At 40.6% G+C, this 24,622-nt stretch overlaps 1 protein-coding gene across 7 annotated transcripts in view; it reads right to left on the bottom strand.

Annotated features, from left to right (window-relative positions):
- CORIN (corin, serine peptidase) overlaps nt 1–24,622 on the bottom strand; it is a 263,542-nt gene that overhangs the window by 45,267 nt on the left and 193,653 nt on the right. For all 7 annotated transcript variants that reach the window (XM_043438349.1, XM_043438343.1, XM_043438344.1 and 4 more), the window contains 6 exons: nt 19,358–19,589; nt 16,175–16,320; nt 14,793–14,900; nt 6,044–6,157; nt 4,917–5,027; nt 3,704–3,833 (listed from right to left, as the gene is read on the bottom strand). In XM_043438349.1, the coding sequence (XP_043294284.1) occupies nt 3,704–3,833; nt 4,917–5,027; nt 6,044–6,157; nt 14,793–14,900; nt 16,175–16,320; nt 19,358–19,589 (841 nt within the window). The remainder of the gene's footprint in view (nt 1–3,703; nt 3,834–4,916; nt 5,028–6,043; nt 6,158–14,792; nt 14,901–16,174; nt 16,321–19,357; nt 19,590–24,622) is intronic.

The raw sequence follows: 24,622 nt of genomic DNA, 5'->3' as shown, positions 1-24,622 counted from the left end.
GTCCTCTACTGACCAACTCTAAAGGATTAGGGCATAAAATCAAATTGCAACTAACTCTATAAAGGAATTTTTGCCAAAATAGTATAGCCTATTTCCAGATGATCTAACTTTTATAAAGATAAGCTGATGAGGCCAAAAGACACAAAGAATCACATTTCCTTAGACAAACTTCCCCAAATACCAGATGTCTCAACTGAACATTTGGCAAGCATTAGGAGGCAGTCTAAATTCTGATTTGTATTGCTGATTAAATAAATGTCCATATGTTTTTGATACTGGATACGCAGGTAGCAAAGTCAATATACTGTCATGAGAATTTAGGGGCTTGATATATACCCTTATCCAATCAAAGAGCCATCGTACTTCCAGCTGGGGTGAACTCCAGAGATACCTACAGATGGAGGTAAAATGTCTTTCAGCTTCAGAAGAGAATTCTGAGTCCTCTCATTTGGACAAGCACTTAGTTGAGAGTCCAGCATTTCTGCTGTTAGACATGGAAAGCATAATCTTGGTCTGAAAAAACTCTAAGTGCAGGTGTTTTTAATCAACTGCTTCTATCATGAAAGCATTTCAATAGAATCCCTACAAACCATGTCACTGGTATAGATCTGCATTTTTAACAAACTAGCTCCAAAATATACCCCCTCAAGTAGATGAATGACCTATTTGGATTTAAGGTATGTTTGTTTTGGATACTATACTACAGTGCTTTTCTCTATAAATGTTTACTGAATGAGTGAATGATTTAATGAATCTATATTATATTATCAAGGTAATATTAGAGTTGAATATTTTTCTTATACAATTTTAATAGGAATGCCAAGCTATAAGTGAAGCTTTCTCAGATGACAAAAAGATTTTCCTTTTAAAAACTGGCTGTTTACTGATATGTCTTCCCCATTATGTTACAAGCTCTTTGATGATGTTATTCACCTTTGCATCCTCCACACAATGCCTACTCCTGTGCAAGGTCCATAAGCAGATGCTCAAAAAACAATAGGAGAAAGATACGGAATAGAATTAATTGGGATTGTTTTTTACACTTCAAATTTTGGATGCAGAGTCTGTTCAGCAGTACCAAAGCAGGTCCATGGAGTGGATACTCCACCCCAGAAGCTAAAGGAGGGCAGCTCTTTCCTCTCTCCTCCCTCTGACAGCTGGAGTACAGGTCAGTGACTAGTCATGGCAAAAGAGACCTTAGTAGTAGGGACTCTGAATCTGGAGGGAAAGACTCAAAGATGCAGAATTACTTAAGTGTTAATTTGAAATACCAGTGGCAGAACTGTGAGTCTGCAGCACAGCAACTGGTCTCCAAGCATAGAGGTAACCACAGCTTCCTAAGTATCCTAGTCCCATGGTAAGAATTTGGCCTTGTCTTGCCAACGATCTTTATTCCTGCCCCAGCCTGACTTTCCAGGTATCTGTCAATTCATGAGCCACCCATGTAAACTGAAGAGTAAATTCAAAGGCAATCCAAAAGTATATTAAAAAAGAAACCTAATATTACCTTTTGTACTCACTTCCTTGGAAGATGAATCACTTCTTACCCATTAACTCAGGCAAATAACAATTATATTTTTTCAACCATACTGCTCTCTCTCAAATTTTCCTAGCCCTCCTACGAAATACAGTTATCTTTTAAAAAATCCAAATGTCTATCTAGGTTTTAAATATCCAAGATATTGCAAAAATTTTTCCACTATGTTAAAGAAATGAAACAATGGAGTAAAGAGATTTTTAAAACTCTTATATATACACAATAGCCAAAAGCAGGAACCACTAAAATGAATACTTCATCAATGGATCAAGAGATTTAAAATAAGGGGCTTCACTGGTGGCTCAGTGGTAAAGAATCTGCCTGTCAGTGCAAGAGACACTGGTTCTATCCCTGGTCCAGGATGAGCCCACGTGCTGTGGAGCACATAAGCCCATGCATCACAGCTACTGAGCCTGTGCTCAGGCCGCGGAGCTGCAGACAGTGGGCCCACGTGCTGCAACCACTGACGCCGAGCGCTCTGGAGCCCAGACTCTGCAACGAGAGAAGCGCTGCAACGAGAAGCCTGCGCACAGCAGCTGAAGAGTAGCCCCCACCTGCCACAGCCAGAGAAAGTCCATGCAGCAACAAAGACTCAGCACAACCAGAAATACAACTAGATAAAGCAATTTTTAAAATATGGTGTATCCACACAATGGAATGTTATTCAGCCATAAACAGAAAGCAAGCACTGACACATGGGTGCATGAAAACATTATGCTTAGTGAAAGAACTAAGATAATGATGAGGTTCCACAACATTATGAATATACTAAATGCCACTGAATTGTACACTTTAAAGTGGCTAAAATGGTGAGTTTTATGACATGTGTTTTACCACAGTAAAAAATTTAAATTCAATATCCCCCAAATTAGGAGAAATATAAAGCAGAATATTTTAAACCTGATTCCTTCTGTTTACAAGAAAACACACTGGCTTGTCAAAAGAATTTTCTGGTTATAAAATCTTTGTAGTTCCAACTTTCCCTTCGAACTCTCAGTGGAGTTGTGTCATTATGTAATCAGGTTTCCGTATTAAGAAATTACCTTGTGTCTGGCGAGAGGAAAGTAAAGCTCTTCCAAAAGGCATTTAATTTATCTCTGATCACAATCACAACTCCTCTCATTTAGACACAATGAGGAAGTTGTGAAAATGAAATATAGTTTAATGGATCTTGACAAATATAATTTTTCCACTCTGGCAAAGTTTAAAGCTCTCTTATTACAACAGTTACTCAATTTCCCAAAGATGTGGGACTTCACATAGGAAAAATGGGCTTAAGATGCTGGTATTTACATAATTCTTCAAACTGGGGTAACAAGAATGTGCTGCAGGTTGCTACCCCATAATTGGATGGCTCATTATTGTAAAATATTTCAAGTTTGCTCAGTGGAATACAGGGAAATGACATTAACTCGGTCTTTTACTCTAGAATTTTATAACTCCTTTATCTTTTTATTTCTATTATTTCTATATTTTCCCCAAACCTCACATACACCATCAGTAAAAGAAAAAAAAAGTGTGTTTATATGTTTAATTGTATAAACACACACACACTCACACATATATTCTAAGACCTTTCAATTATTGTTTTCCAATCCCAATAGAACCAAAAAGAAAGACTTACATACCAAGAATCCAACTTTCAAAGTATTGATTTCAGTGTGTGTGTATCGAAGCGAGAGTGACTGTCTTTTCATTCTAAGAAGCAAAAATGGTGAACTCTTTCCTGATTTATATTTTCTGCAATACATAGGGTAAATTGAAATACCAGCGACTTCAAGTTCTATTTCTCAACTTATTGAAAAATGTGTGTTGCATAAAAAGGCATTTTCAATAACCTCTTAGGGAGAAAACTGCAAGATTTCCCCATCAGACTCCTCGGAAGAAACCATCTTAATTCTTTTATAAATAGCAAAAGCAATTTCATTTCAGAAGTCCTTAAAATACAATGACTTCATTTACTTTTAGAGGCTTTGTTAAAGTAGGTTTTCACCCCACTCTTCAGACAGGTGCCTGTAATAAAAACAGTCCTCTCACCTGACCCATTTCCTGCGCTTTCTGGGTGTGAGAGCACTAACTCACCCTGAATTCATAAGGAAGATATTATTGCCAGGTTCCACGAAGCCCTCTGAGAAATTCATCAGGGCTACAAACTACTGGCCTTACCCTAAACCCATCTGCTTGCAGGCCAGCTGACTCAGGGTCTCCTGCCAGCCATCCGCACACACGTGGTGTTCCACGGCAGATCTGTAAGCCGTCAGGAAGGAGGAGGAGTTCACGTTTGCAGAGAGGGTCACTGAGTGGGAAAAAAAGGAGGGGAACTCTAATTCAAAACATCACTTCTCATGAAACCACATGACAACATGCCTTTATTTTACTTGCAGACATTCATTTCTATTTCTTTTAGCTAAAAACTATCTGGTGAATTCTTCTGCTCTGCAAACCATATGATCACCATGTGGCAAAGGACTAGGAAATGAGTTAGATGTGTTCTCTGCCCTTCAAGAACTAGAGACTCTTAGTGAAATGGTCAGGCAATTCTCAACTTTTCATTATGAGTTAGAAGATGGCCAGAGGCAGTCCCCTTCCTGTGAGTTTATCCAACGATTTGCATAATTAGAAGGAGCTAGTTGTAACTTCATTCAAATTGTTTCCTTTTAAGAAGGTCTTTGAGAATGTAAATGTGTGAGTGATGTTAATTTTGGATTAATGTGGAATATGGGATAATTCTTCTTTTATAAAAGAAAATCCTCTGTACTTCATACACCACAGATCGTTTGTGTAAACATTGCACAGTTAATGACAATACATTTTGTAATTATGATTTGGCCAGATGATGCCAAAGTAAGGGCCAAGGGAATGCAAAGAGGGATAAGTGTAGGATGACAGAATGAACCAAACTCAAGATTATAAACTGCAACATTGGGACACCAGTGGGAGATACCTTTAAGTCCCGGGCATGGAAGGGAGTAGATGGACAGAAATCTCATCCGGATTTGGAGCAAGAATATTGGGCAGAGAGAAAGGCCTCGTTAATATCTTATTCCAGGTAGTGTCAGTGATATAAGAATGACCAACTGTTGATAAATGTTAAAGTTGTGCGATGAGAGAGTTTAAAACTATATTCATATGGAAAGTTATATGATCAGAAAAATTTGAACCCAAATATTTTCATATGTAAGACAGACAATAGAGAAGTAACCTGGGGGGAAGTGTTCTTTGAGTTGGAAATAGCATGTACAAATCACCACTGACTGCTTTTACGGTAGTAAAGTAGAATAGATGAACTTGGTTAGTAAGATCCGTAAAACCAGTTAGGGTTCATTTAACTTAAATGGCTGCCAGGCGTCGGAGCAGATGGCAGAAACAAGCAGCTCACCGCAGTCCCACTCATCGGAACTGTCTATGCAGTCGGCTTTGCCGTCACACCACCGGTCACGTGACACACACTCGTGGTTTGCACATTCTAGCTCATCAGCTTGGCAAAATGCTGGCAGGGGAACAAGAAGGAGGAGACAAACATTTTAGGAATGGATGGGATTTTCACTAACAGGCACCTCACAGTTTGCCAACAGGCGCATCAAAGGGGAAAAGATGCGGCTGCAGAGGCCTTCCAGTGAGAGTCAGTACAGAGGGGCAGAGCTGGTGCGATCCCATTTCTGAGATGTCCAGCCACACAAATAGCGAGCATTTAAACAGCACTACTGTCTCCAAGTGACTAAATTCTCTAGTTCTAAAAAGTGGTACCCAGAGCAGCAGAAATCCCAAGATGAGAGCACAGAGCTAAAATCTGAAGGGGCTTGAGCTGAGCCCTGGGCATGAGCAGACTGAAGACAGTCTAGGATGAGACCAGCGCTGTCCACATTTATGGCTAGTTTTATTTTTTTTTAATCTCTAGTATTAAGTGACTCTCAGAGTCACACACTAATCTTCTCTTGGGTTTTTAAAAACTATAGCCAAACTCCTTAATTGCCTATCTAACATCTATTACTTTTCTTTCTTCTTTCTTAAGGGAATCTGATTTTTATTCAGGCCTCCACACCAGCCCCTGTCCAGGGAAAGAATCCTAAGTCGTTTAAATAAGACATGGCATTTTTTCATACAATTGTATTTTTCTGAGCACAGTTATGAGCCCAGGGGCAAACGGCGTCTAAAATCAGGGGCTCAGCTTGTGGTTTTGTAGGTTGTACTTTACAAGGTGGTTCCTGACCAAACCCTGCCATCTAAGGCTTTGCGTCCTAGCCTGGAAGAGAAGTGGCCTGGAAGAGACACCATCTTTTCTTATTGGTTCTCCTTAAGGATGCTTCTAGACCAATATCATCATGCATATATTTTACACGTTTGATTGTATTTGGCATATATTTTTCCAAGTGAAGTTTAGTCAAAAAGTATGAAAATACAAAAAGCTTTTGACATGTATTTCCAAACTTCTCACTTATCCAAAGTGAGGGGTAATTAATGTTTAAAATAAAATGCCACATTGGCAAATGCCCAATAAGTACTTACAGCAGTTTTTTTCATCCATGTTATCAGGGCAGTCTGGAAACCCATCACAGATGACTGTGTGCTTCAAACACTGTTTACTGGATGGACATTCCCAAAGATCTCTCTCCTTACATCCTGGAGACAGAAGGAAAGGTTATGTGCAATAGATGTGAAGGTGAAAACACCTATGGCTTTGATCAAACAAAGTAAAAAAAAAGAATGACAATATAAAGGGAAGATTTCTTTCTTCTTAACAAGTTTTGACTCCTGTATACCATGGAAAATGTAATTTTGAAAGTATAAATGCTTGGTAATCTCCATATTGCATTATAAATAGTCAGTCTCTTCCAGGAGAAGATCAAAAGTGACATATGGGAAACAAAAAAAAAGAAAAAGCAACTGTACAGTAACGTTCATCTTTTGCTGTTCCTTTTGCTTTCTGAGCCAATTTGCCAACACATAAGACTCGTCTCTAAAACGATAAGCTAAGCTTTTAAGCAAATATGCCCAAACCTAGTGATCTAAATGCATATTATCTTAAAATGTAATTTCAATCAACAAATGGTAACGCCATCTGTGTGTTTAGCAAAAGAGGCAGCTCCTATGCCAAATATCTACAAAACTAGTTTATGAGCCAGGTATGAAAGCCATTACCTTCAGTAATGTAGCCAGAAATCTAAGATTAGAAACTATCTATTATATGAGGAATAAACATAAAGACTATAAGCTTGAATGGTAATCCATCTATAAAATAACAAGCTCTTGCAATGAACTCAATAAATGCCATCTGGTTCATAGACAGTGAATTTACATGTTCGCTAAAACACGCCAAACGTCTAGTTGCTCCTGCCGCTCAGGTTGGACCCGTGACTCTCACCACGCTGTGAGGGTGTGGAGGACGAGACCACATATATTCGTCTTTGAGCATCCTGACTCCCCTGCCTAGAATGGCAGCTAGCCCTCAGTAGACTCCCAACACATATGAATTTTAAATGGAACTTTATTTCATGTAAGAAACAAACATTCTCTTGTTCCTAGAAAAAGGTAGTTTAGTTTACAGTGAATGAAACACCAAGCAGTGATGAAATAAGGAGTGTCTTTAAAGATACTATTTCTCATCAGACCTGGTACAAATCATTCAGAGAAATGGCATAGATGATTGACTCAAGTTTCTTGGAGTCCTTCATAGGAAAATAATCTGCTTTAAAAAGAATTTTCATTGAAAAATTATCAAAATAAATCCACAGAAGAGAGAATTTTACTACAGGAAAAGTTAGGTTTAAAGTGTTTTAGATGCTTAGCAGGTAAAGAATCCACCAGCAATGCAGGAGATGCGGGTTTGATCCCTGGGCTGGGAAGATCCCCTGGAGGAAGAAATGACAACCCACACCTGTATTCTTGCCTGGGAAATCCCATGGACAGAGGAGCCTGGCAGGACGCAGAGTCGGACACAACTGAGCGCCCAGCCATGCCCGGTCGCACCATCTGGGGCTTCCCCTGGTGGTCCAGTGGTTACGACTCTGCACTCACTATGCAGGGAGCATGGGTTTCATCTCTGCTCAGGGAACTAAGATCCCACAGGCCACACGGTGTGGCCAAAAAAAAGGGGGGGTGGTGAATAAAAAGTACAATAAAATATTTTTAAAATAAAGTGCTTCATCATTCAAACGTATAGGACAGTGGGAGAGTATCTGACCACAGAACTATATAGGAAATAAATAGTGAGAATCCTTCATTAACTATCTGGAGTTGTCTTAGGCCCAGGGACATCTATTCTAGGAACTCATGGGGATATTATTTGGAGTTTTCAGCTAACAGAGAATACAGACATCATCTGGAATGTTCTTGCAATGAGACTCTCAGCACAAACGACACCCCTTGCTAGCAGATGATGAGAGAAAACAGCATGAGTCTTTCTGACTATTCACGAGAGTACAGAGAAGAACTTGAACACATGGAATAAGCTGAGAAAAGACCACACAAGTCAATCCACTGGTACTTAAGATCCGCATCCTCACAGAGGGTAATAATAGGAGAGAACACTTATTATCCACCATAAATCCACATTCTAGATAATAGTTTTAGTTCTTAACACCACAATGTCGGAATTACAATCATCATTTCCTAAGTGAGGAAACTGAAAGTTAGAGAAAATAAATAAATTGCTCCAAATCTAGCCTTATGGAGAAATCTCCAGTTGGGAAGAAGGTTCAAGTCCTTAGTTGTAGTCGTCTGTACGTTGAAAATACATAGCATGTGCCGGGGTAAGAGCAAGGGAAACAGCTTAGAGGTGGACATCTGGATTTGAACCCCAGCTTCAATCTCATTAGCTGTGTGACCTTGGATAAGTTTCTTAATTTCTCTGAACCTCTGTTTGCATATCTCTAAAATAGGAATAATAACACCTGCTACAAAGGGTTGCTATAAGGGAGAAATGAGTACTCTCTGGGCAGTAATTTCCCTTCTGTATATTCTCTTTTCTAATAAAAGTTTGTGCAGCCTAAAGCCCTCTTTTGTGGAGTTACAATGAACATCAATGAATTAGGATGAAAAAAGGTCAGGACATGAATTCCATGGAAGACAATACTGTGATTTTGTGAAGAAACCATTCTCTCTTCAAAGTGGCAGTTTTTGGTGTAATTATGCTTTAAATGTATGCTTTAAAAGGAAGAGGGTATGACTCCATTAAAAATGAAAAACAGATATGGATAGGATGGGATGTTTAATGCAGCTATAGGTTATAAAATCAAGTAATTGTTGATGTCAGGACAACAGCCACCCCTGCACAGAGTCCACAGCCACGGCCACTCACAGCGGCCACTGTGTATTGCTAAAGTGGCAGTTCATCCCAGTTTTCCTGGGACTTTGCAGGTTTGAGCATCAGTCTACCCCCTCTTCCAAGAAACCGCTTGCAGTACCGGGCAAACTGGTATGGTTCATCGCCTAAGTGTGTCAAGCATTCTGCTAGGTTCTTAACTTATTCACTCTCATTTTCACAAAAATTCTGTGAAGCTGGCTTCCCTGTCTTGGGCAGATCCCACTTGAACTGGGGAACCTTGTCTCTCCATCAAAAAAGTTGTCATTCACAGACATAGAGAACAGACTTATGGACACAGAAGGACAGGGTTAGGAAGGAGAGGGTGAGATGTTTGGAGAGAGTGACATAGAAACATGTATTACCGTATGTAAAGTAGATGGCCTGGGGTCTACTTTGTGACTCGGGGAACTCAAACAGGGGCTCTGTGACAACCTAGAGGGGTGGGATGTGAAGGAAGGTAGGAGGGATGTCCAAGAGGGAGGGGACATATGTAGACCTATGGTTGATTCATGTTGATGTTTGGCAGAAACCAACACAATACTGTAAAGCAATTATCCTTCAATTAAAAATAAATTTTTAAAAAGTTGTCATTATAGGTAAAGAGAGCAAACCACCTTAAAACAGATGCTTCTTGTACTTTAAGAAGCTCTCAGTTATGCAAGTATAAGGTAATTAGGTCTGCTCATCAGGGCTGCTAACTTGATCAGTATCAAACAAAAAGTATTGCCACAGAAAAAGAAAAAAAAAGTATTGCCACGGAGGGGCTGCTCATGAGAGCAAGGGAGAAAGGCCCTTCTGCGTCCTGGCGCTGGCAGAGGCTGGACCAGGCTGGATCTAGCCATCTTCAGCCAGAAGCTGTCCCAGTGGCTATGGATGTGACCTCAGAGCGGATCACGGCAGCTGAACAGTGAGGTTCAGGCCTGGCAGGTGTGACGGCCCCTCCAGAGCCTGGAACCCCTGACTATGGAGCCCAGATCTCAAAGAAAAGCCGTAGTACCTGTGGGAGCAGCCTGGCCAAAAGGACCTGCCTCCCCCTCTTCCCCCAGACTCCAGGCCTAAGCGTCAGGGACAACCAGCTCCAGCGCGAGTCATAGAGCCCTTGTCTCCGCCCAGAAAGCTTCAGCAGACTCCCCAACGCCTGAGTCGCCTCCCCCCTGCCCCTCTTAGGGGCGGCATCTTCATGTCACCCTCTCCATGAGTGCTGGCCCAGGAGCCTGGGGGGAAGTGGACGGCTGCATACGGCAGGGCAGGGCCTCCCGTGGCTGTCACCCTGGAGATGGAGACGTTCGCCGTCAGAACAAGTGCTGCCTCCAAGACAAGGAGCCGTCCCGAAGCCCGTGGTCACCGTGGAAACCAGGGCCTCCACCCAGCCGGCTCTCTTCTGCATGTACAAGGCCTGGTCTGTCGGAGACCAAGCCAGACGAGACTCCTTCCCTCAAGGGAGATCCCTGGGGTGTCCTGGGGGTGGGGGGACATGCCTGCTGGATTTCCTAGCACTGTGGCGGGTGGGCTCTTGGTTATTGCCTTCTGAGGACTGAACAGGCATGTTATAAGCATTCCAAGCTGTGAGGGATAAAGGAAGGTTTCTCTAAATGTTACGGGTGAGAAGACTGAGGCCCAGAGAAGTTAAGTGACTGGTCAAAAGTCACACAGCCTCCAAGTGCTAAATCGGGATTTAAATCCAAGTCTAGGTCTATGGGCTTCTCAGGTGGCACCAGTGGTAAAGAGCCTGCCTGCCACAGCAGGAGACAAGAGACTGGGGTTCAACCCCTGGGTCGGGAAGATCCCCTAGAGAAGGAATGGCAACCCACGCCAGTATTCTTGTCAGGAGAACCCCATGGACGGAGGAGCCTGGTGGCCACAGTGCACAGAGTCACAAGAATTGGACACGACGAAGGAGCTCCGCACTGTGGTCTACATGGGCTTCCCTAGTGGCTCAGCGATGAAGGAGCCCCTGCAATGCAGGAGACCGGGGTTCGATCCCTGGGTCAGGCCAGGAAGATCCCAGGAGAAGGGAATGGCAACTCACTCCAGTCTTCTTGCCTGAAAAATTCCATGGACAAAGGAGTCTGGTGGGCTACAGTCCATGATGTCAAGAAAGAGTCGGACGTGACTGAGTTACTAAATTCACACTAGGTGCACACAGCGTCTGCCCTGCCATTTCAGGCGCCTGTCCTGGAAACCAAATGAGACATCAAGGCGTTAACCAAGCAGAAAACTACCTACAGGGAAGGAGAATATCTATTCCCTAACATGAAATAATTAAATTAATCAGAGATCAGTCCTGTCTCATCCTGAAAGTACGTCTGTGGACATGCAACATGAAACGAACACAGCGACCCGCACCCTGTCTTCTGGTCACAGAGCAGCACGTCAGCCTCTCCGACCAGCAGAGCAACAGAGACAGAGGCAAGGGGACTGGCTCTCTGCAGGCTTAAAGACACATCAGCTAAGTCCTTCTTTGCACTCCTTAGAAGTATTTATGTATTTCTTAAAACAGAAAAAAAAAAAACAACCTCTTTTGGGAAACCTTTAAAGTCAAGCTGTAAACCCACCAATATCAGAGCCAAAGGCTTCACACACAGCTATGGGGCTTCCCTCAGGCTCAGACGGCAAAGAATCAGCCTGCAGTGGGAAGGCCCAGGTTCGACCTCTGGGTGGGGAAGATCCCCGGAGAAGGGAATGACAATCCACTCCAGTATTCTTGCCTAGAGAATTCCATGAACAGAGGAACCTGGCGGGCTGTGGTTCATGGGGTCACAAAGAGATTATATTCTATTTCTTTAAGGGGGGTTTGACTCCAAGAAGTTCAGGTTAGAATAAAATATTTTATTACATTTTATCACCCAAGAGGAGATCAAAGATAGATAATGAAATGGTTTTTAATCATTTGAAGATAAACAGAAAGTCCCTTAAGGACACTCCCATTTGTATTGTTGTCCATCTTTCTCTGTATGCTGAATGCCTTTTATGTAGAATAGTGATCGATTAGTAATAGTGAAGCAGTATTCATGTAATGAAGGGTTTTATTTCTCCAGTAGATGCAGAAAAATTGTTCGAACTCTTCTCATTTAACTACCCCATTGAGAGGACCTGCTGCTCCCATCACAGCCCAGGAACCACCTTACTCCTGCCGGCAGCTCACCTCCTTGTGGACACAGACCTAAAAAAGCTAACCTCAGTCTCACAAGCTCAAGCTCAAATCTATATTGTAAAGGCAAAGTTCAGAATTATAATCTTCCTGTTACTTTCTTTAGCTTGCCATTCCTTTATGCCCCTCTTATTCATTTCTCCACCCAGATTTTTCTCCATAGCTTAGATATCAATGCTTAAGAAAGGTTAGAATGAAAATAAGCCTCTTTAATCCACTTGCTAGACATACAGCCAACTTTATCTACATAGTAGAGGTTCAACTAATGACAAATTATCACTTTAAGACAAGAAACAGTACTGACTCTGTAAATCAATCCTACCTTTTAGGCTTCCCTCCCATGAAGCAATTCTGTAATGATGTGTTCATATTTACATTAATGCCTCCAAACACTTGCTGAAAACATTTCTAATAATGCCAATATTTCCAATGTAAATGTTGTTTACATTAACAATTATACAAGCAGTGCAACTTCAACAACAAAAATTTACAAGAGCAGGAGCTACTTCAGAATTTAGCATTACCCATTGCTAAATGCTTAACGTGTATATCTGACAAGTATTTACAAACGGAGTGCTCTGACCACCATGTTTTCCTGTTGCAAAAGTGTCAAAGAAACACAGCGTAAATTTCCAACCCATCAGTTATTTTATAACTAAGTTAAAGAAGTATTGCTTTGAGGGGAAAACCCAATAACATTGTTAGAAGTTCTGGAGGAGCTGCAGATGTGTGTAAGTAGGTAACTGTCACATTATTCGGTAAAGCCCAAGCACTTACGTGCCCTCCGCAATGGACGGAGCAAATCAGAAAGACACGAAGCGTGGTGTGAAATGCTGCTTTGCTGGAGCGGGTGTTTGTGTTGCCAGATGGTATGCCTGCCCACGCCCATGCAAACAAAGTGACAAACTGACCAAGGAGGCAAAGTCGGGGGTGGATGAGTTCCCAGCAGTTCTCTCTGTGCGGGGCCTTCCTCTGTTTCCTCATTTGATTTTAAGTGCTGTGTTCTCCCAAAGCATGGGGCATGCCCATTCAAACCCCTGAATGTGTTCCGAAGGGAATTATACCAAAGGGGGAGAGTAAAGGGGATTCTAATAAAATATTTATTATAAGTCACTTTGAAAAATATGATGAGAAATTAATTTCTCATGAACTAATACTGTTGGGGGCAATTAATACTCTCAATGTATTAATTTATTACTGACTTTTAACTTTCCTCAACTAGAACTCTCAATAACATCATCAGTATTTTGAGTGTTTTATAGAGATTAGGCCATTTATTCAATAGTTCTGGTGAACCTGTAATTGTGAGATTAGAGGACAGACAGAAATTTATAGCTTACCTAGAAATCTGACATTTTAGGATCATTTGTAATGAACACAAGCTTTGAATTTCTTCTTCACCAAATATACTCTATACCTTAGACCATTTAATCTCCCTAAGTCTCTTTTTGAGACTAAGCATTTACATTTCTCAAATAATTAGTCCCCTATTGCAAATTTCGGTCTAGCCACCCAATGGAATATCATGTAACCTCTTTGAACAATCTAAGATAATTTAGTTTAAGCTGCACCTCAAAATGCCATAGCCCATAGTTAGTAAAAAAAAAATCCAATAGATTCTCAATGAGTTACTTATATAAGGGATAGTCAATGAGTATTGACTTATTTATTTACATAAAGACCACAAACAAAGCAAGCAACAGTAGCTTCACAAAAAACTGTATGTTCCTCTCTAACAAAATTACCCCTGGTCATTGGACCATCATTCTGACAGCTCTGATTTTCTAGAAGATGCTCTTATCCATATTTATCATAGCTGATAGGATTTCAGTTGATTGCTTGTGACATTTTGTCTAGACCAGAAGGGCAGTGTCTACTATGGAAAACTCATTTTGGGGAGCAAGGCAATATTTCATCCTTCAAAGGCCAGAAGAATAAAATGACTTCAAAAGATGCATTGCCTCATGTGTTTTCAATAGCAAAAAAATGTCAGTGTTTTTTTAAAGCAGAACAAGCTAAATAGTCATGACCAAACTATTCTTTGGCTAGCCCTCAACCATTTTGCTTTACTCTAGCATATTACTTAGTGAAGAGCATTGTCTGTTTTCAATTCCCTGATACATTTTGAGGTTCTAAATACAAAGGTTTGCAGGGAAGTAAAATGGGAATTAGCTCCACTTAAATTGCTGTTGGCATTTCCTGACTTTGCCATAGTGATTTTGGAACTCAAAGGCAGAAACAGCAAGAAGAGTTTTATCCTCTGCGGGCAGAGACAAAAGTCAGAGAGGGCATGAAATTTAATCCCAATTAAACTTGAACGTTGGAGCCTGCAGTCTGTCTTTGTGTATCTAGATATCTGCCTGTTTAATAATATGGGAATTATAAGTAAGGACACCATTATCCTGATCTTATAACAGATGACAACTGCTTTAGAATCTCAATAAAAATAATCTCTTACATTTGTGAAGAGCTTCTCACTTTACTGAGGGTTTGCATATATGTCATCAAGGTTATAAACAGAGTGCAATTTAGGGAAAATCAATGGAATTAACAGGAAAACTTATAATAATTACTTTGATAATTTATAAATTATTTTATATTTTATAACATTTTATAAATATTTTATATTTATATTTTATATTGTATTATTATAAAATAATAAACTTTGATAATTTAAGAAGTAAATGTCTTAACATTCAGTCCTAGTCACTACTTACAACTGTCAGTAAACAACTGACATATTTTAACACAACCCCTTATCCTAGTGTACGTCTGAGAAACGTGCCATTTCACATACATACCACAGTTTTCTTCATCACTATCATCATCACAGTCAGCCTGGCCATCACATCTTCTGGAAGCCAGAACACAGCGTCCTGAGCTGCACTTGAAGTGACTAGGTGAGCATTCTGTAAAAAGCAGCGGGCCATATTACTGCCAACAGACAGAAAACCGAGACCCATCAGCTACGTTATTCATTTACGTGTGGGATGATGTGGAGAAGATATCACTGAAGATAAGGATGGTCCTTCACCAAGCTGAAATCACCAAAGTTTGCTTGGTTCTTTTCTGTCTGCCCTCAGCATCTTTTTCCTTCATCCTTGGCATCATCTCTCCAGATTAGCTGTTTTGTGTCTTTATGCTTTCCAACAATTACATCTCTTTCTGAACGGACAATTTCTGGAGACTGAGATGTCCTAGGAATTCAATGCTTCTAACTGCCCTCCTTTCATTTGTCAAATTGTTTCCCATTCTGATCTTTCCACCTGGTGAGCAGGCATTTCTCTACCTGATCATCTCACAAGGCCAAGGTCTCTGAATGCTTTGCACTTGAAGCTGAGCACTGAAGATTTAATACTTTTGGACTGTGGTGTTGGAGAAGACTCTTTTTTTTTCCCATTTATTTTTATTCATTGGAGGCTAATTACTTTACAATATTGTAGTGGTTTTTGCCATACATTGACATGAATCAGCCATGGATTTACATGTGTTCCCCTGGAGAAGACTCTTGAGAGTCTCTTGGGCTTCAAGGAAATCAAACCAGTCAATCCTAAAGGAAGTCAGTCCTGAATATTCATTTAAGGACTGATGCTGAAGCTGAAACGCCAACACTTTGGCCACCTGATGCAAAGAACTGACTCATTGGAAAAGACCCTGATTCTGGGAAAGATTAAAGGCAGGAGGAAAAGGGGATGACAGGGGATGAGATGGTTGGATGGCATCACCAACTCGATGGACATGAGTTTGAGCAAGCTCTGGGAGTTGGTGATGGACAGAGAAGCCTGTGTGCTGTGGGTCCACGGGGTCACAAAGAGTCGGACATGACTGAGCAACTGAGCTGAACTGAACTGAAGGAGCCACGGCTTTATCTTCACTGTTACCTTCGAGACCCTCTAGTATAAAAGCAGCTTCCATATATAATGGACTCTGTGAGTTGTGTTTACAATAAACACCGAGATTATTATAAAGTCATCTCTGCAATTTATTTTTAAAATGAATATAGTGTCTAACAGATGAGTGTTAAATTCTTCAATGTAATCAAGTTTATAGATTCACCACCTACATAGCCTTTCTATTGGCAATCAAATAAAAACAACAATTAAGAAACTTCTAAAGGTAGCTGATTTATTCATTCACGTTAGATACTGCATTGTAGTTAATTTTAAAATTAATAAAAATTAACCTTCAACTTCATCATCAGGCATTAGGCAGGTTTGATTGTCTGCATTTTCCTCTGGAAATTGATTGCAATCTGTGTCTTCTGGCCACTGTAGACCCACAATCCCAAGAACAGACTCACAGCGTTCTTTGGAATGCTCACAGAGAGCTCTAAAAGAGCAAAAAACACAACATTACAGGCAGAAACAGCTACACCAAATGTTAGGCATCTACATAGGACTTTTAACTCTGTAGAGCCATGGGTCAATGTATGTATGTGGTGTGTGTATGCAGTGTGTGTGTGTGTATCAATGCATATATGGATGCACATACACATAATAGGTATTTGGGAAATCAAAATAAGTAATATCATTACAAGGGAGATAGAGTCCTGAAACACAGTTTCACCAAAAAAACAAAAAAAACAATGCTATTGCAGGAATGGAAATAGAGTTGTTCCCAGAACATGGATTCCCTTCTCCAGTTTACCTTTTTTGCTTTCTCTTCTGATTTTCAGGCAGACACATTCTCCAACATTTTTGTTTCAGGCAAGTCCCCAACAACACTTTGGGCACTCTGCCACCAAAGGGCATGGAATCTGTACAACACCCTCAGCCCCTTCTGGTGCCCTGCGACTGGGCCATTTCAAGTTCTAACCTGGCTTCCCTAAAGGCAATACTTCAGCTTACACTAATATTGTTGCTTCTCCCAGACCCATCTACGTTGAGCTCAAGTTTCTTTTGTTAAAGAAAAGATATACTAAGCATTGCACTAGGTGTTTTAATGTGTGTTACTTCATCTGTACCTAGAATATTTTAAATTGAGGCATCAGCATGTCTCAAAGAAGATGTTTTTCACTTCAGATGGGGGAAAAAATGCAGTTTTGCCTCAATATATAACCAATAAATTAGTTTTTAAAAATGTTAAGTAGATATAACCAGAGCAAGTTCCTAGGCAAATTTCTCATTTCCTTTTAAAGACATTCTCATTTCTCAAAAGTTTCCAACTTTAAACTAATATCGACAAGATAAGGAATGGCTAGCAATTGAACAGAGAAGTTTCCAAAAAGTCTCCATCTTGATTTAACTCTGTCTAGATTTAAGACAGAGCATAACTTTATGTTGGTTTAGCCTAGGAATCTGGGGCAAAGACAAAGCCATGGCATTCCCATATGAGGCAAAAATGAGAAGCTCAACAGTGTTTAACAATCATCTGTTTGATTGAGTAGTTTTGTTGCAGATTAATAAAAAGTGTATATAACTCAATCACTGCTGCTATTTTAAATTAACCAAAAGATACCTATTTCAGATAGAAGTCAGGTACTGCCTGACTCTACCACTTTTTTTTTTCCCTGTAAAATAGAAATAAAATAAACAGCACTACAACTCCATGGCACACTTGTTCATATCATAATCTGTGTGGTATTCAACCATAGAGACAGCAGTCCCAAAAGGTTGCTTTGAGGATGACAACTAAAGTATTTAGCACATTATAAGGGCTCAATAACATTAGATTTTTTTCCAATTCATAACTTAAAAACTGAATTTTAAGATCGATAAACAAGCCTGGCAAAAGCAACTATGCACAACCCCATGAGCATATCAGTATACTACTCTCATTATACAAAAAATATTTTCTTACAAATATCATAATGTAAAATTCTCTTTGACAGCTACTAAAAATTAAAGATGTATATATGCTAAGAAAAAAAACCTAAAATACCTAGAATCAGTTCACCAAATTGTTCCCTGTATAGTATTTCAGGATCCATCTCATCTTAGGCATTTAAATATGAAACCTAAGTCTTGAAATTATCAATTATATGTGGATACAAATTTGTTCCAGAGAACACTGTTAGAGAAATATTTATACACATATGAAAAGAAAATCAAATACAAGAATTTGTTAAGTACTATTAAAAGTAAGTATTCACTATCATCAACCTTGCTTAGCAAAAATGGAATAAGATTTACAAGTAAGTTGTTAACATAAAACTGGTAGATGTTTTATTAGTAATATTTTAAAAGGCATTTAACAGACATTTTCAGAAGTGTATTTGCACAAGCCTACATCGTCTTACTCTGTTTGTACTTTTTGTTCAGTTTCCCAAGTCATTTTAAAAATTTATTGTTTCCTGTCCTGACTCTATAGATGACCCTTCCTTGTCATCCATTTGATATTCAGTATTTAATTTGTTTTCTCATCTGTTCACTGTTTTGATATTACTGCTTTTTCTTCAAGTTCTGAATGACGTCTGATCCAAACACATGGTTTTCACAGTTACCACTCACATTTAGGCAGGCACATCTGTGTATTCACTCCGTGATGGAAAAGAGCCCTGAGGAGGGCAGCCCCACCTGTGACAGCCACTCTGAACGTGCACATTCTCTGACCACAGCCCAGGACACACGGCGGAGAAGGCCAAACTGCCACAAAGCAGTGAGCGCTGCTCCTGTCCTAACACCAGAGCAGTGCTTATTCTGGGCTCACGGTCAACTGGCAAAACTTCGCCTTTGTGTACATTCATCTAATCTTAATCTCACAACAACTCAACCCAACCACGATCACAATCCTCGTCTTCCAAGTAAGGGAACTGGGACTGGAAGAGATCAAGGAAACGGTCTCAGGCCACAAGCAGCTAGAGAAAGAGCCAGGATTTGAATCAGCAGGTGGACTCCAGTGTAATAGTCTTAACCACAGGACATCACTCATAGCCTAAGCCCAAGCCATGCTCTTAAAATGCTGTCCTGAATTTCACCCAAGCAGGTAGAAAAACTCTATGTGCATCCCCTGTCTATCCTGAGAGGTTGGTGTGATGTCTCTTAACTTTTGATACAGTTAGAAAGCAGCATTTTAAATACATCAACACTGCTAGATCAAGAGGCAGACAGATCCCTCCTTCTGCTGTCTCACATTTAAAAAACCACTTCTTGATCCACCAAAATGAAATATGCGATTTTATTTGGTTAAAGTCCATGAACTATTATCAAAGGCAGTTCATAACCCTCTTGTTTGGTTCTTCAGTAATGACTTCTTACTCAGATACTCATTTTAGAATTCTACTTCTTTACCATTTTAATATGCAATTTGTTAAACACGGAGCTTCTTAGCAAAATAAGTACATTGTCTAAACTCAAACTAAGTCTTCATTCCCTTGGTTCCCCCTGAGGGAAAATGAGGATGCCTGGGGGCGATGCCACTGAATTACCTGCAAGGGGGGATACGCTGGTGTGCGTCTTCGTCACACTTAGGTACCAAGATGGTGCAAGCAAAGAACATGAGGTATTTGTAACAGTTGGTCTGAACAAGTGCAGGGAAAAGAGAAGACTCCCAGCTGATGGATGCTTCCTTTTGAGTCCTGTGGCCAAGGTAATTCGGAAAACTTGTATGGTTGTAGGGCAAATTCAAGCAGAGTTCCAACGTAATTGGTTCACACTGACCTAACAATAACAACAAAAAAACCACACATACAGATACATATTATATATTTTTATTTATAATTTCATTTTGTTTATATTTATAATTCCACATGTAAAATAACTTACAAAATGAAAGTCTACCTTACAATTTTTCTTAAAAGTATTTAAGACTAGAATGCAAGCAGGACCTGAGGCTGCCTTCAAAAGGTAAACAGTGTGGTTCGTGAGGTGTCGTGACAAGCCGAGATTCACTTCTGTATATGCATCTGCCGGCACACTGACCAGCATGAATGTTGCAGAAAGTCTTCCTCATTTTCCCCTTGGTTTCACTTATCTGAAAGTGACTCCGTTTCCTGCTTCCTTTTAACTTTAATTTGTCATCTTCTGATTTATCCATTACTTCTAAACTAATGCATTCCCCACCACCCTGAAAGCCACTTTTAAAAATTAATGAATTTAGCTGAGGAGGCAAGTAGATGACTTTTTTCTATGTGTTTTGTGGTTAATAAACATATGAAAGTGAAACGTGAAAGTCACTCATTCATGTCTGACTCTTTGCAACCCCATGGACTGTAACATGCCAGGCTCCTCTGTCCATGGAGTTCTCCAGGCAAGAATACTGGAGTGAGTAGTCATTTAGCCATTCTATTCTCTAAGGACTCTTCCCAATCCCGGGATTAAACCCAGGCCTCCTGCATTGCAGGCAGATTCTTTACTGTCTGAGCCACCAGAGACTTGCTGATCAACATGTAAAGATACACAATTCCAGGGCAAGAGGAGGCTGAGGTCCATTAGATATCCATTGCCAGAGAGATCATCCCTAACACTTAGCTTGGCATCCAAGGCTATTTCACACTCCAAACCACAGCCTAACTTTCTAGCCTCATCACCCATCCTATCTCATCAGCAATATTTGCTTGGTGACACCAGACATTTTAAGAATTGCATGACGTCATGATTCCTGTTAGCTTTTATCCCTTTCTTTCCTTCACACACTTGCAACCACCCCTTAAATGCAACAATCATGTTTCTAGCTGTCAGCACTTGCTTCCTGGAATAATCCTTTCCCATCCTCCTCACCAAGCTAATTTCTCCTTGGTTTGCAACACTCAGCACAAACGCCTCTTCCAGGAAGCCTTCCTGGCCAACCACTTTTCCTCGTCCACTCCCAGAAGGAGCGCTAGAGTATCTCCAGGACATACCTGCCATGCCCACATGGCCCTCTGCTCTATTCTTCACTTACTTACTTGTCTTCCCCACACAATTCTGAGACTTTTGTGAAATGAGGCTTTCTTTTTTTTTAAATTGAAGTATAGCTCATTTACAATGTTGTGTTGGCTTCTACAGCTAAAGCTACAGCTAAGTCGCTTCAGTCGTGTCCGACTCTGTGTGACCCCACGGACAGCAGCCCACCAGGCTCCTCTGTCCCTGGGATTCTCTGGGCAGGACACTGGGGTGGGTTTTGCCATCTCCTTCTCCATGTGTTAGCATCTGGTGTACAGAAGTGATTCAGTTTTCCACACATAATTACAATGAATATGCTTTTTCAGATTCTTTTCCATTATAGTTTATCATAAGATATTAAATATAGTTCCCTTATTTCTTGATCTCATAGTCTGCACCAAGCATAGTGTGAGAATTAAGGGAGGAAAGGAGGAAGGAAAGTGTCAGAAACCATCCTAGGCACTTTAAAATATAAAAATAATTCAAAATATAGTCCAAGCCATTGAAACAGTCTAAGTCTCCAGGGATATAAGATGGACATGTTAGGCCAGCAGGACTGGAAATTATGCTAGAGCCCAGAGGGACAACGTGGACAGAAGCAGCTTGGGAAGACCTCCCAGGACAAAGCAGTTTGGACAGATTTGGGGGAAAGCAGCAGCAAGGCTTTCCGCCCCTTGTCTGCAGGGGACGCGCCTCACTCCCAGAGGAACGAGGTGATCAAGGAGTGTCTTTGCAGAATCAGGCCAGGTCCACCAAGACTTCATGCCTTAAGGGTAATTATTCAAATTAAATTTAATTATTTGACTAAGAAGTGGTAAGCAGGCAAACAGATTAGCAATAAGGACTGCAGTGAAATAGTGAAACAGCTCTGGGATGATTTCTCGATTTAAACAATCTGAGGGCTTTTCAGAGACTATGCTATGGAAGCTTGACACTGATCAGATTCAAAAGCTCATGACCACACATATAAGACTCTCAGTTTACTGGGGAAGAAGTAACACTTTAAAGCTGGCATAATCCTGAGGATGCCTACAGTGTAGGGAGAAGAAAGAGATGGAAGAGGGATGGGGTTTGTTCAACTTCTTGCTTCTCTGATTTGTGAAAGAGGAGTAACATGAAATGTTTGATTTCACATTACACATAAAAAAATGCATGTTTGTTATAAAGACAATAAAAAGATGCATATAGGAAAAGTTCTCCATTCCCCACCTCCCTTTCTTTTAACTTTCCTCAAAGCTAAAAGACAGTTTTAATCCTTTCAGGCCTTTCACTTGCTCATATTTATATGCATAAGAATTTACACACACAGGCAGAGATATGTCTATGCTTTAGCCAAAGGATAACTGTACTATCACTATTACTTTCCAACTTGTTTTTGTTTCTTGATAACCTATCATGACCAAGTAGTAGAAACAGCTCAACCTCTATGTTTTTCCTAATTTCTTCAATATACTTAAAATTTTACCCCCCAAAATGGGATCATTTACACATATTTTGATGCAGTCTTTTTTCCCCTGTAGACACCTTTTCTTTCTCTTTTCCTCAACCACCCTACAAAAAAATTCAGTTCATTTCATTGAGATTAACTAATAAACATATCGCGTGGACAACTTTTCTCCCTTTGGATATGCAGCGTATGTATCACTTTTGATTTGGGATAAGATATAGGCTTTAAATATTTCAGTGTCAAGGGAGATGAAGGGATTAAGTTATGATCATATACTATTCTGAGATCTTTATCGAATGTGTTGAGGTTGATTGAATCCTGTGTTTTGTTCCTTCATTATGGCATTCTTCACAGAGTGCTAAGCAAGATAAACTCTCAAGATATCCGGCAACCTCCAATTCTGGGATTGAGTGTCAGACTTTTTTTATCTTAAGCATTAGACTCAATATGACCCTCGTTTACAACAGCCACTAGAGGGCGATGGCGTCACAAACATGAGGGCGTTGAGCAGCCACCGGCTGTTTGCAAGGTTTTCAGCGCCCAGCGGGGCATCCTGAACTTAGACGACGCTTAAAAAAATATCTGTTGAAAGAAAGGTCGTGATGCAGTCTCAATGATAGCCCACCTTTCAAACTCTGAAACAAGATTTGTTAAATTCAACCCACAGACAGGATTGTTAACTAAACAATGTTATTGTTGGTGGCAATAGTGGTAAAGAACCGGCCTGCCAGTGCAAGAGACATAAGAGATGTGGGGTCCATCCCTGGGTCAGGAAGATCCCCTGAAGGGGGACATGGCTACGGACTCCAGTATTCCTGCCTGGAGAATCCCACGGAGAGAGGAGCCTGGCGGGCTACAATCCATTGGGTCGCAAGGAGTCGGACACGACTTGAAGCGACTTAGCAGGCACACAATACCTTAAGTGGTTGGGAATCATGTATTAGGTTACCGTCATTTACAGGAGAAAATGTCACTTCCGACATCCATTGGCATATAAATGATTCTCAGATTCACCTTTGCATCAAACTTTGTGGCTCAGACAGTAAAGTATCCATCTCCAATGCAAGAGACCCAGGTTCGATCCCCTGAGAAGATCCCCTGGAGAAGGAGCTTACCCACTCCAGCATTCTTGCCTGGAGAACCCCACGGACAGAGAAACCGGGGGCTACAGTCCATGGACTCCCGAAGAGTTGGACATGACTGAGGGACTGACACTTTTCACTTTTCATTTTAAATCTCTATCTTTATTATTTTCAATAATTTGAAGAGCTATTATAAGGTGAATACCCTTGTAACCGCTGCTCAGGTCAAGAAATTGACTTTACCAGACCATCACAGGCGCCCTTCCATATGCCCTGTCATATGTCAACCTTCTCCTTCTCCCACAAAGTAACTACTGAGTTTCAGAGTCATTACTTCCTTGCCCTTCTTTATAGCTTTATTACTTAAGTGTGTACCACAGCCTACATACTACAGTTTGGCTACCCATTTTTGAAAACCTATTTAAGTCTCTTATAATAGCTATGCTCCCTCTCTATTTCTTTATTTTTCCTTAATATTTAAGTGTTAAAAAATCTGGGGACTTGAACTTGCAGTGCGCCAGTCTGGATTTTGCTGATGGAACACTCTAGGCAGGCAAAGCGCGTCCCCTGGACTCCTTGTTCCCTGAGCACTGGCTCCTGAAGCAGAAGGCGGACTGGGTTTCAGCAGGACTTGGACAAGGCTCCAGGTGCTGCGACGTTCTTTCATCCAACGACACATTACTGACTTATCCCTGTGTCGTCTACGGCTGCGTGTCCATGCTCAATGTCTTGTCCTGTTAATTCTCTTGGTGACCATATGGTGATATTCTAATTCAATCAATTACTTTTTATTTATTCCTTGAAAATGCTTTTAGAAAGAGATCACTCCTCTCAGTTGACCCTTTGATCACACTTCTCCGCTCTCTGTTCCTTCCAACTACAGGCTGCAACGAGAGGCCAGAAAATTGACATACCACTGAGAAATTATTCAAATAACAAAGCTGTTACTTCTTCCCGGATCTAACATCTCAGTGGGAGGATCACACTGCCATCTTCCCACTCACACGTTCGATTCTGGTTTTCTGTTTATGTTCTTCAAACGCACTCAGCACAGTTTCCCTAGCGTCTCAGTGTCTCATCAGTTTCCTCTTTCATCACAGATGTTCTTGCCAGGCCCTTTCCATATATATTCAGCAAACGTTTGAATATCCCCTCTTCTGAGTGTCTAGCACTGGACTAGTCACTTGTCCCCATTCCTTCTGTGGTATTAAAAAATGAGTGTTGGAGGAAAAAGTACATGGGCAAACATGCAGAACTAAAGATTGATGGAACACTGTGGGGAACTCAGGAGAGTCCCTGAG

The sequence above is a fragment of the Cervus canadensis genome, chromosome 19 (genome assembly GCF_019320065.1).
Source record: "Cervus canadensis isolate Bull #8, Minnesota chromosome 19, ASM1932006v1, whole genome shotgun sequence".
NCBI lineage: Eukaryota > Metazoa > Chordata > Mammalia > Artiodactyla > Cervidae > Cervus > Cervus canadensis.
The sequence above is the reverse complement of the archived record's forward strand: the minus strand, read 5'-3'. Positions and strand labels throughout refer to the sequence as shown.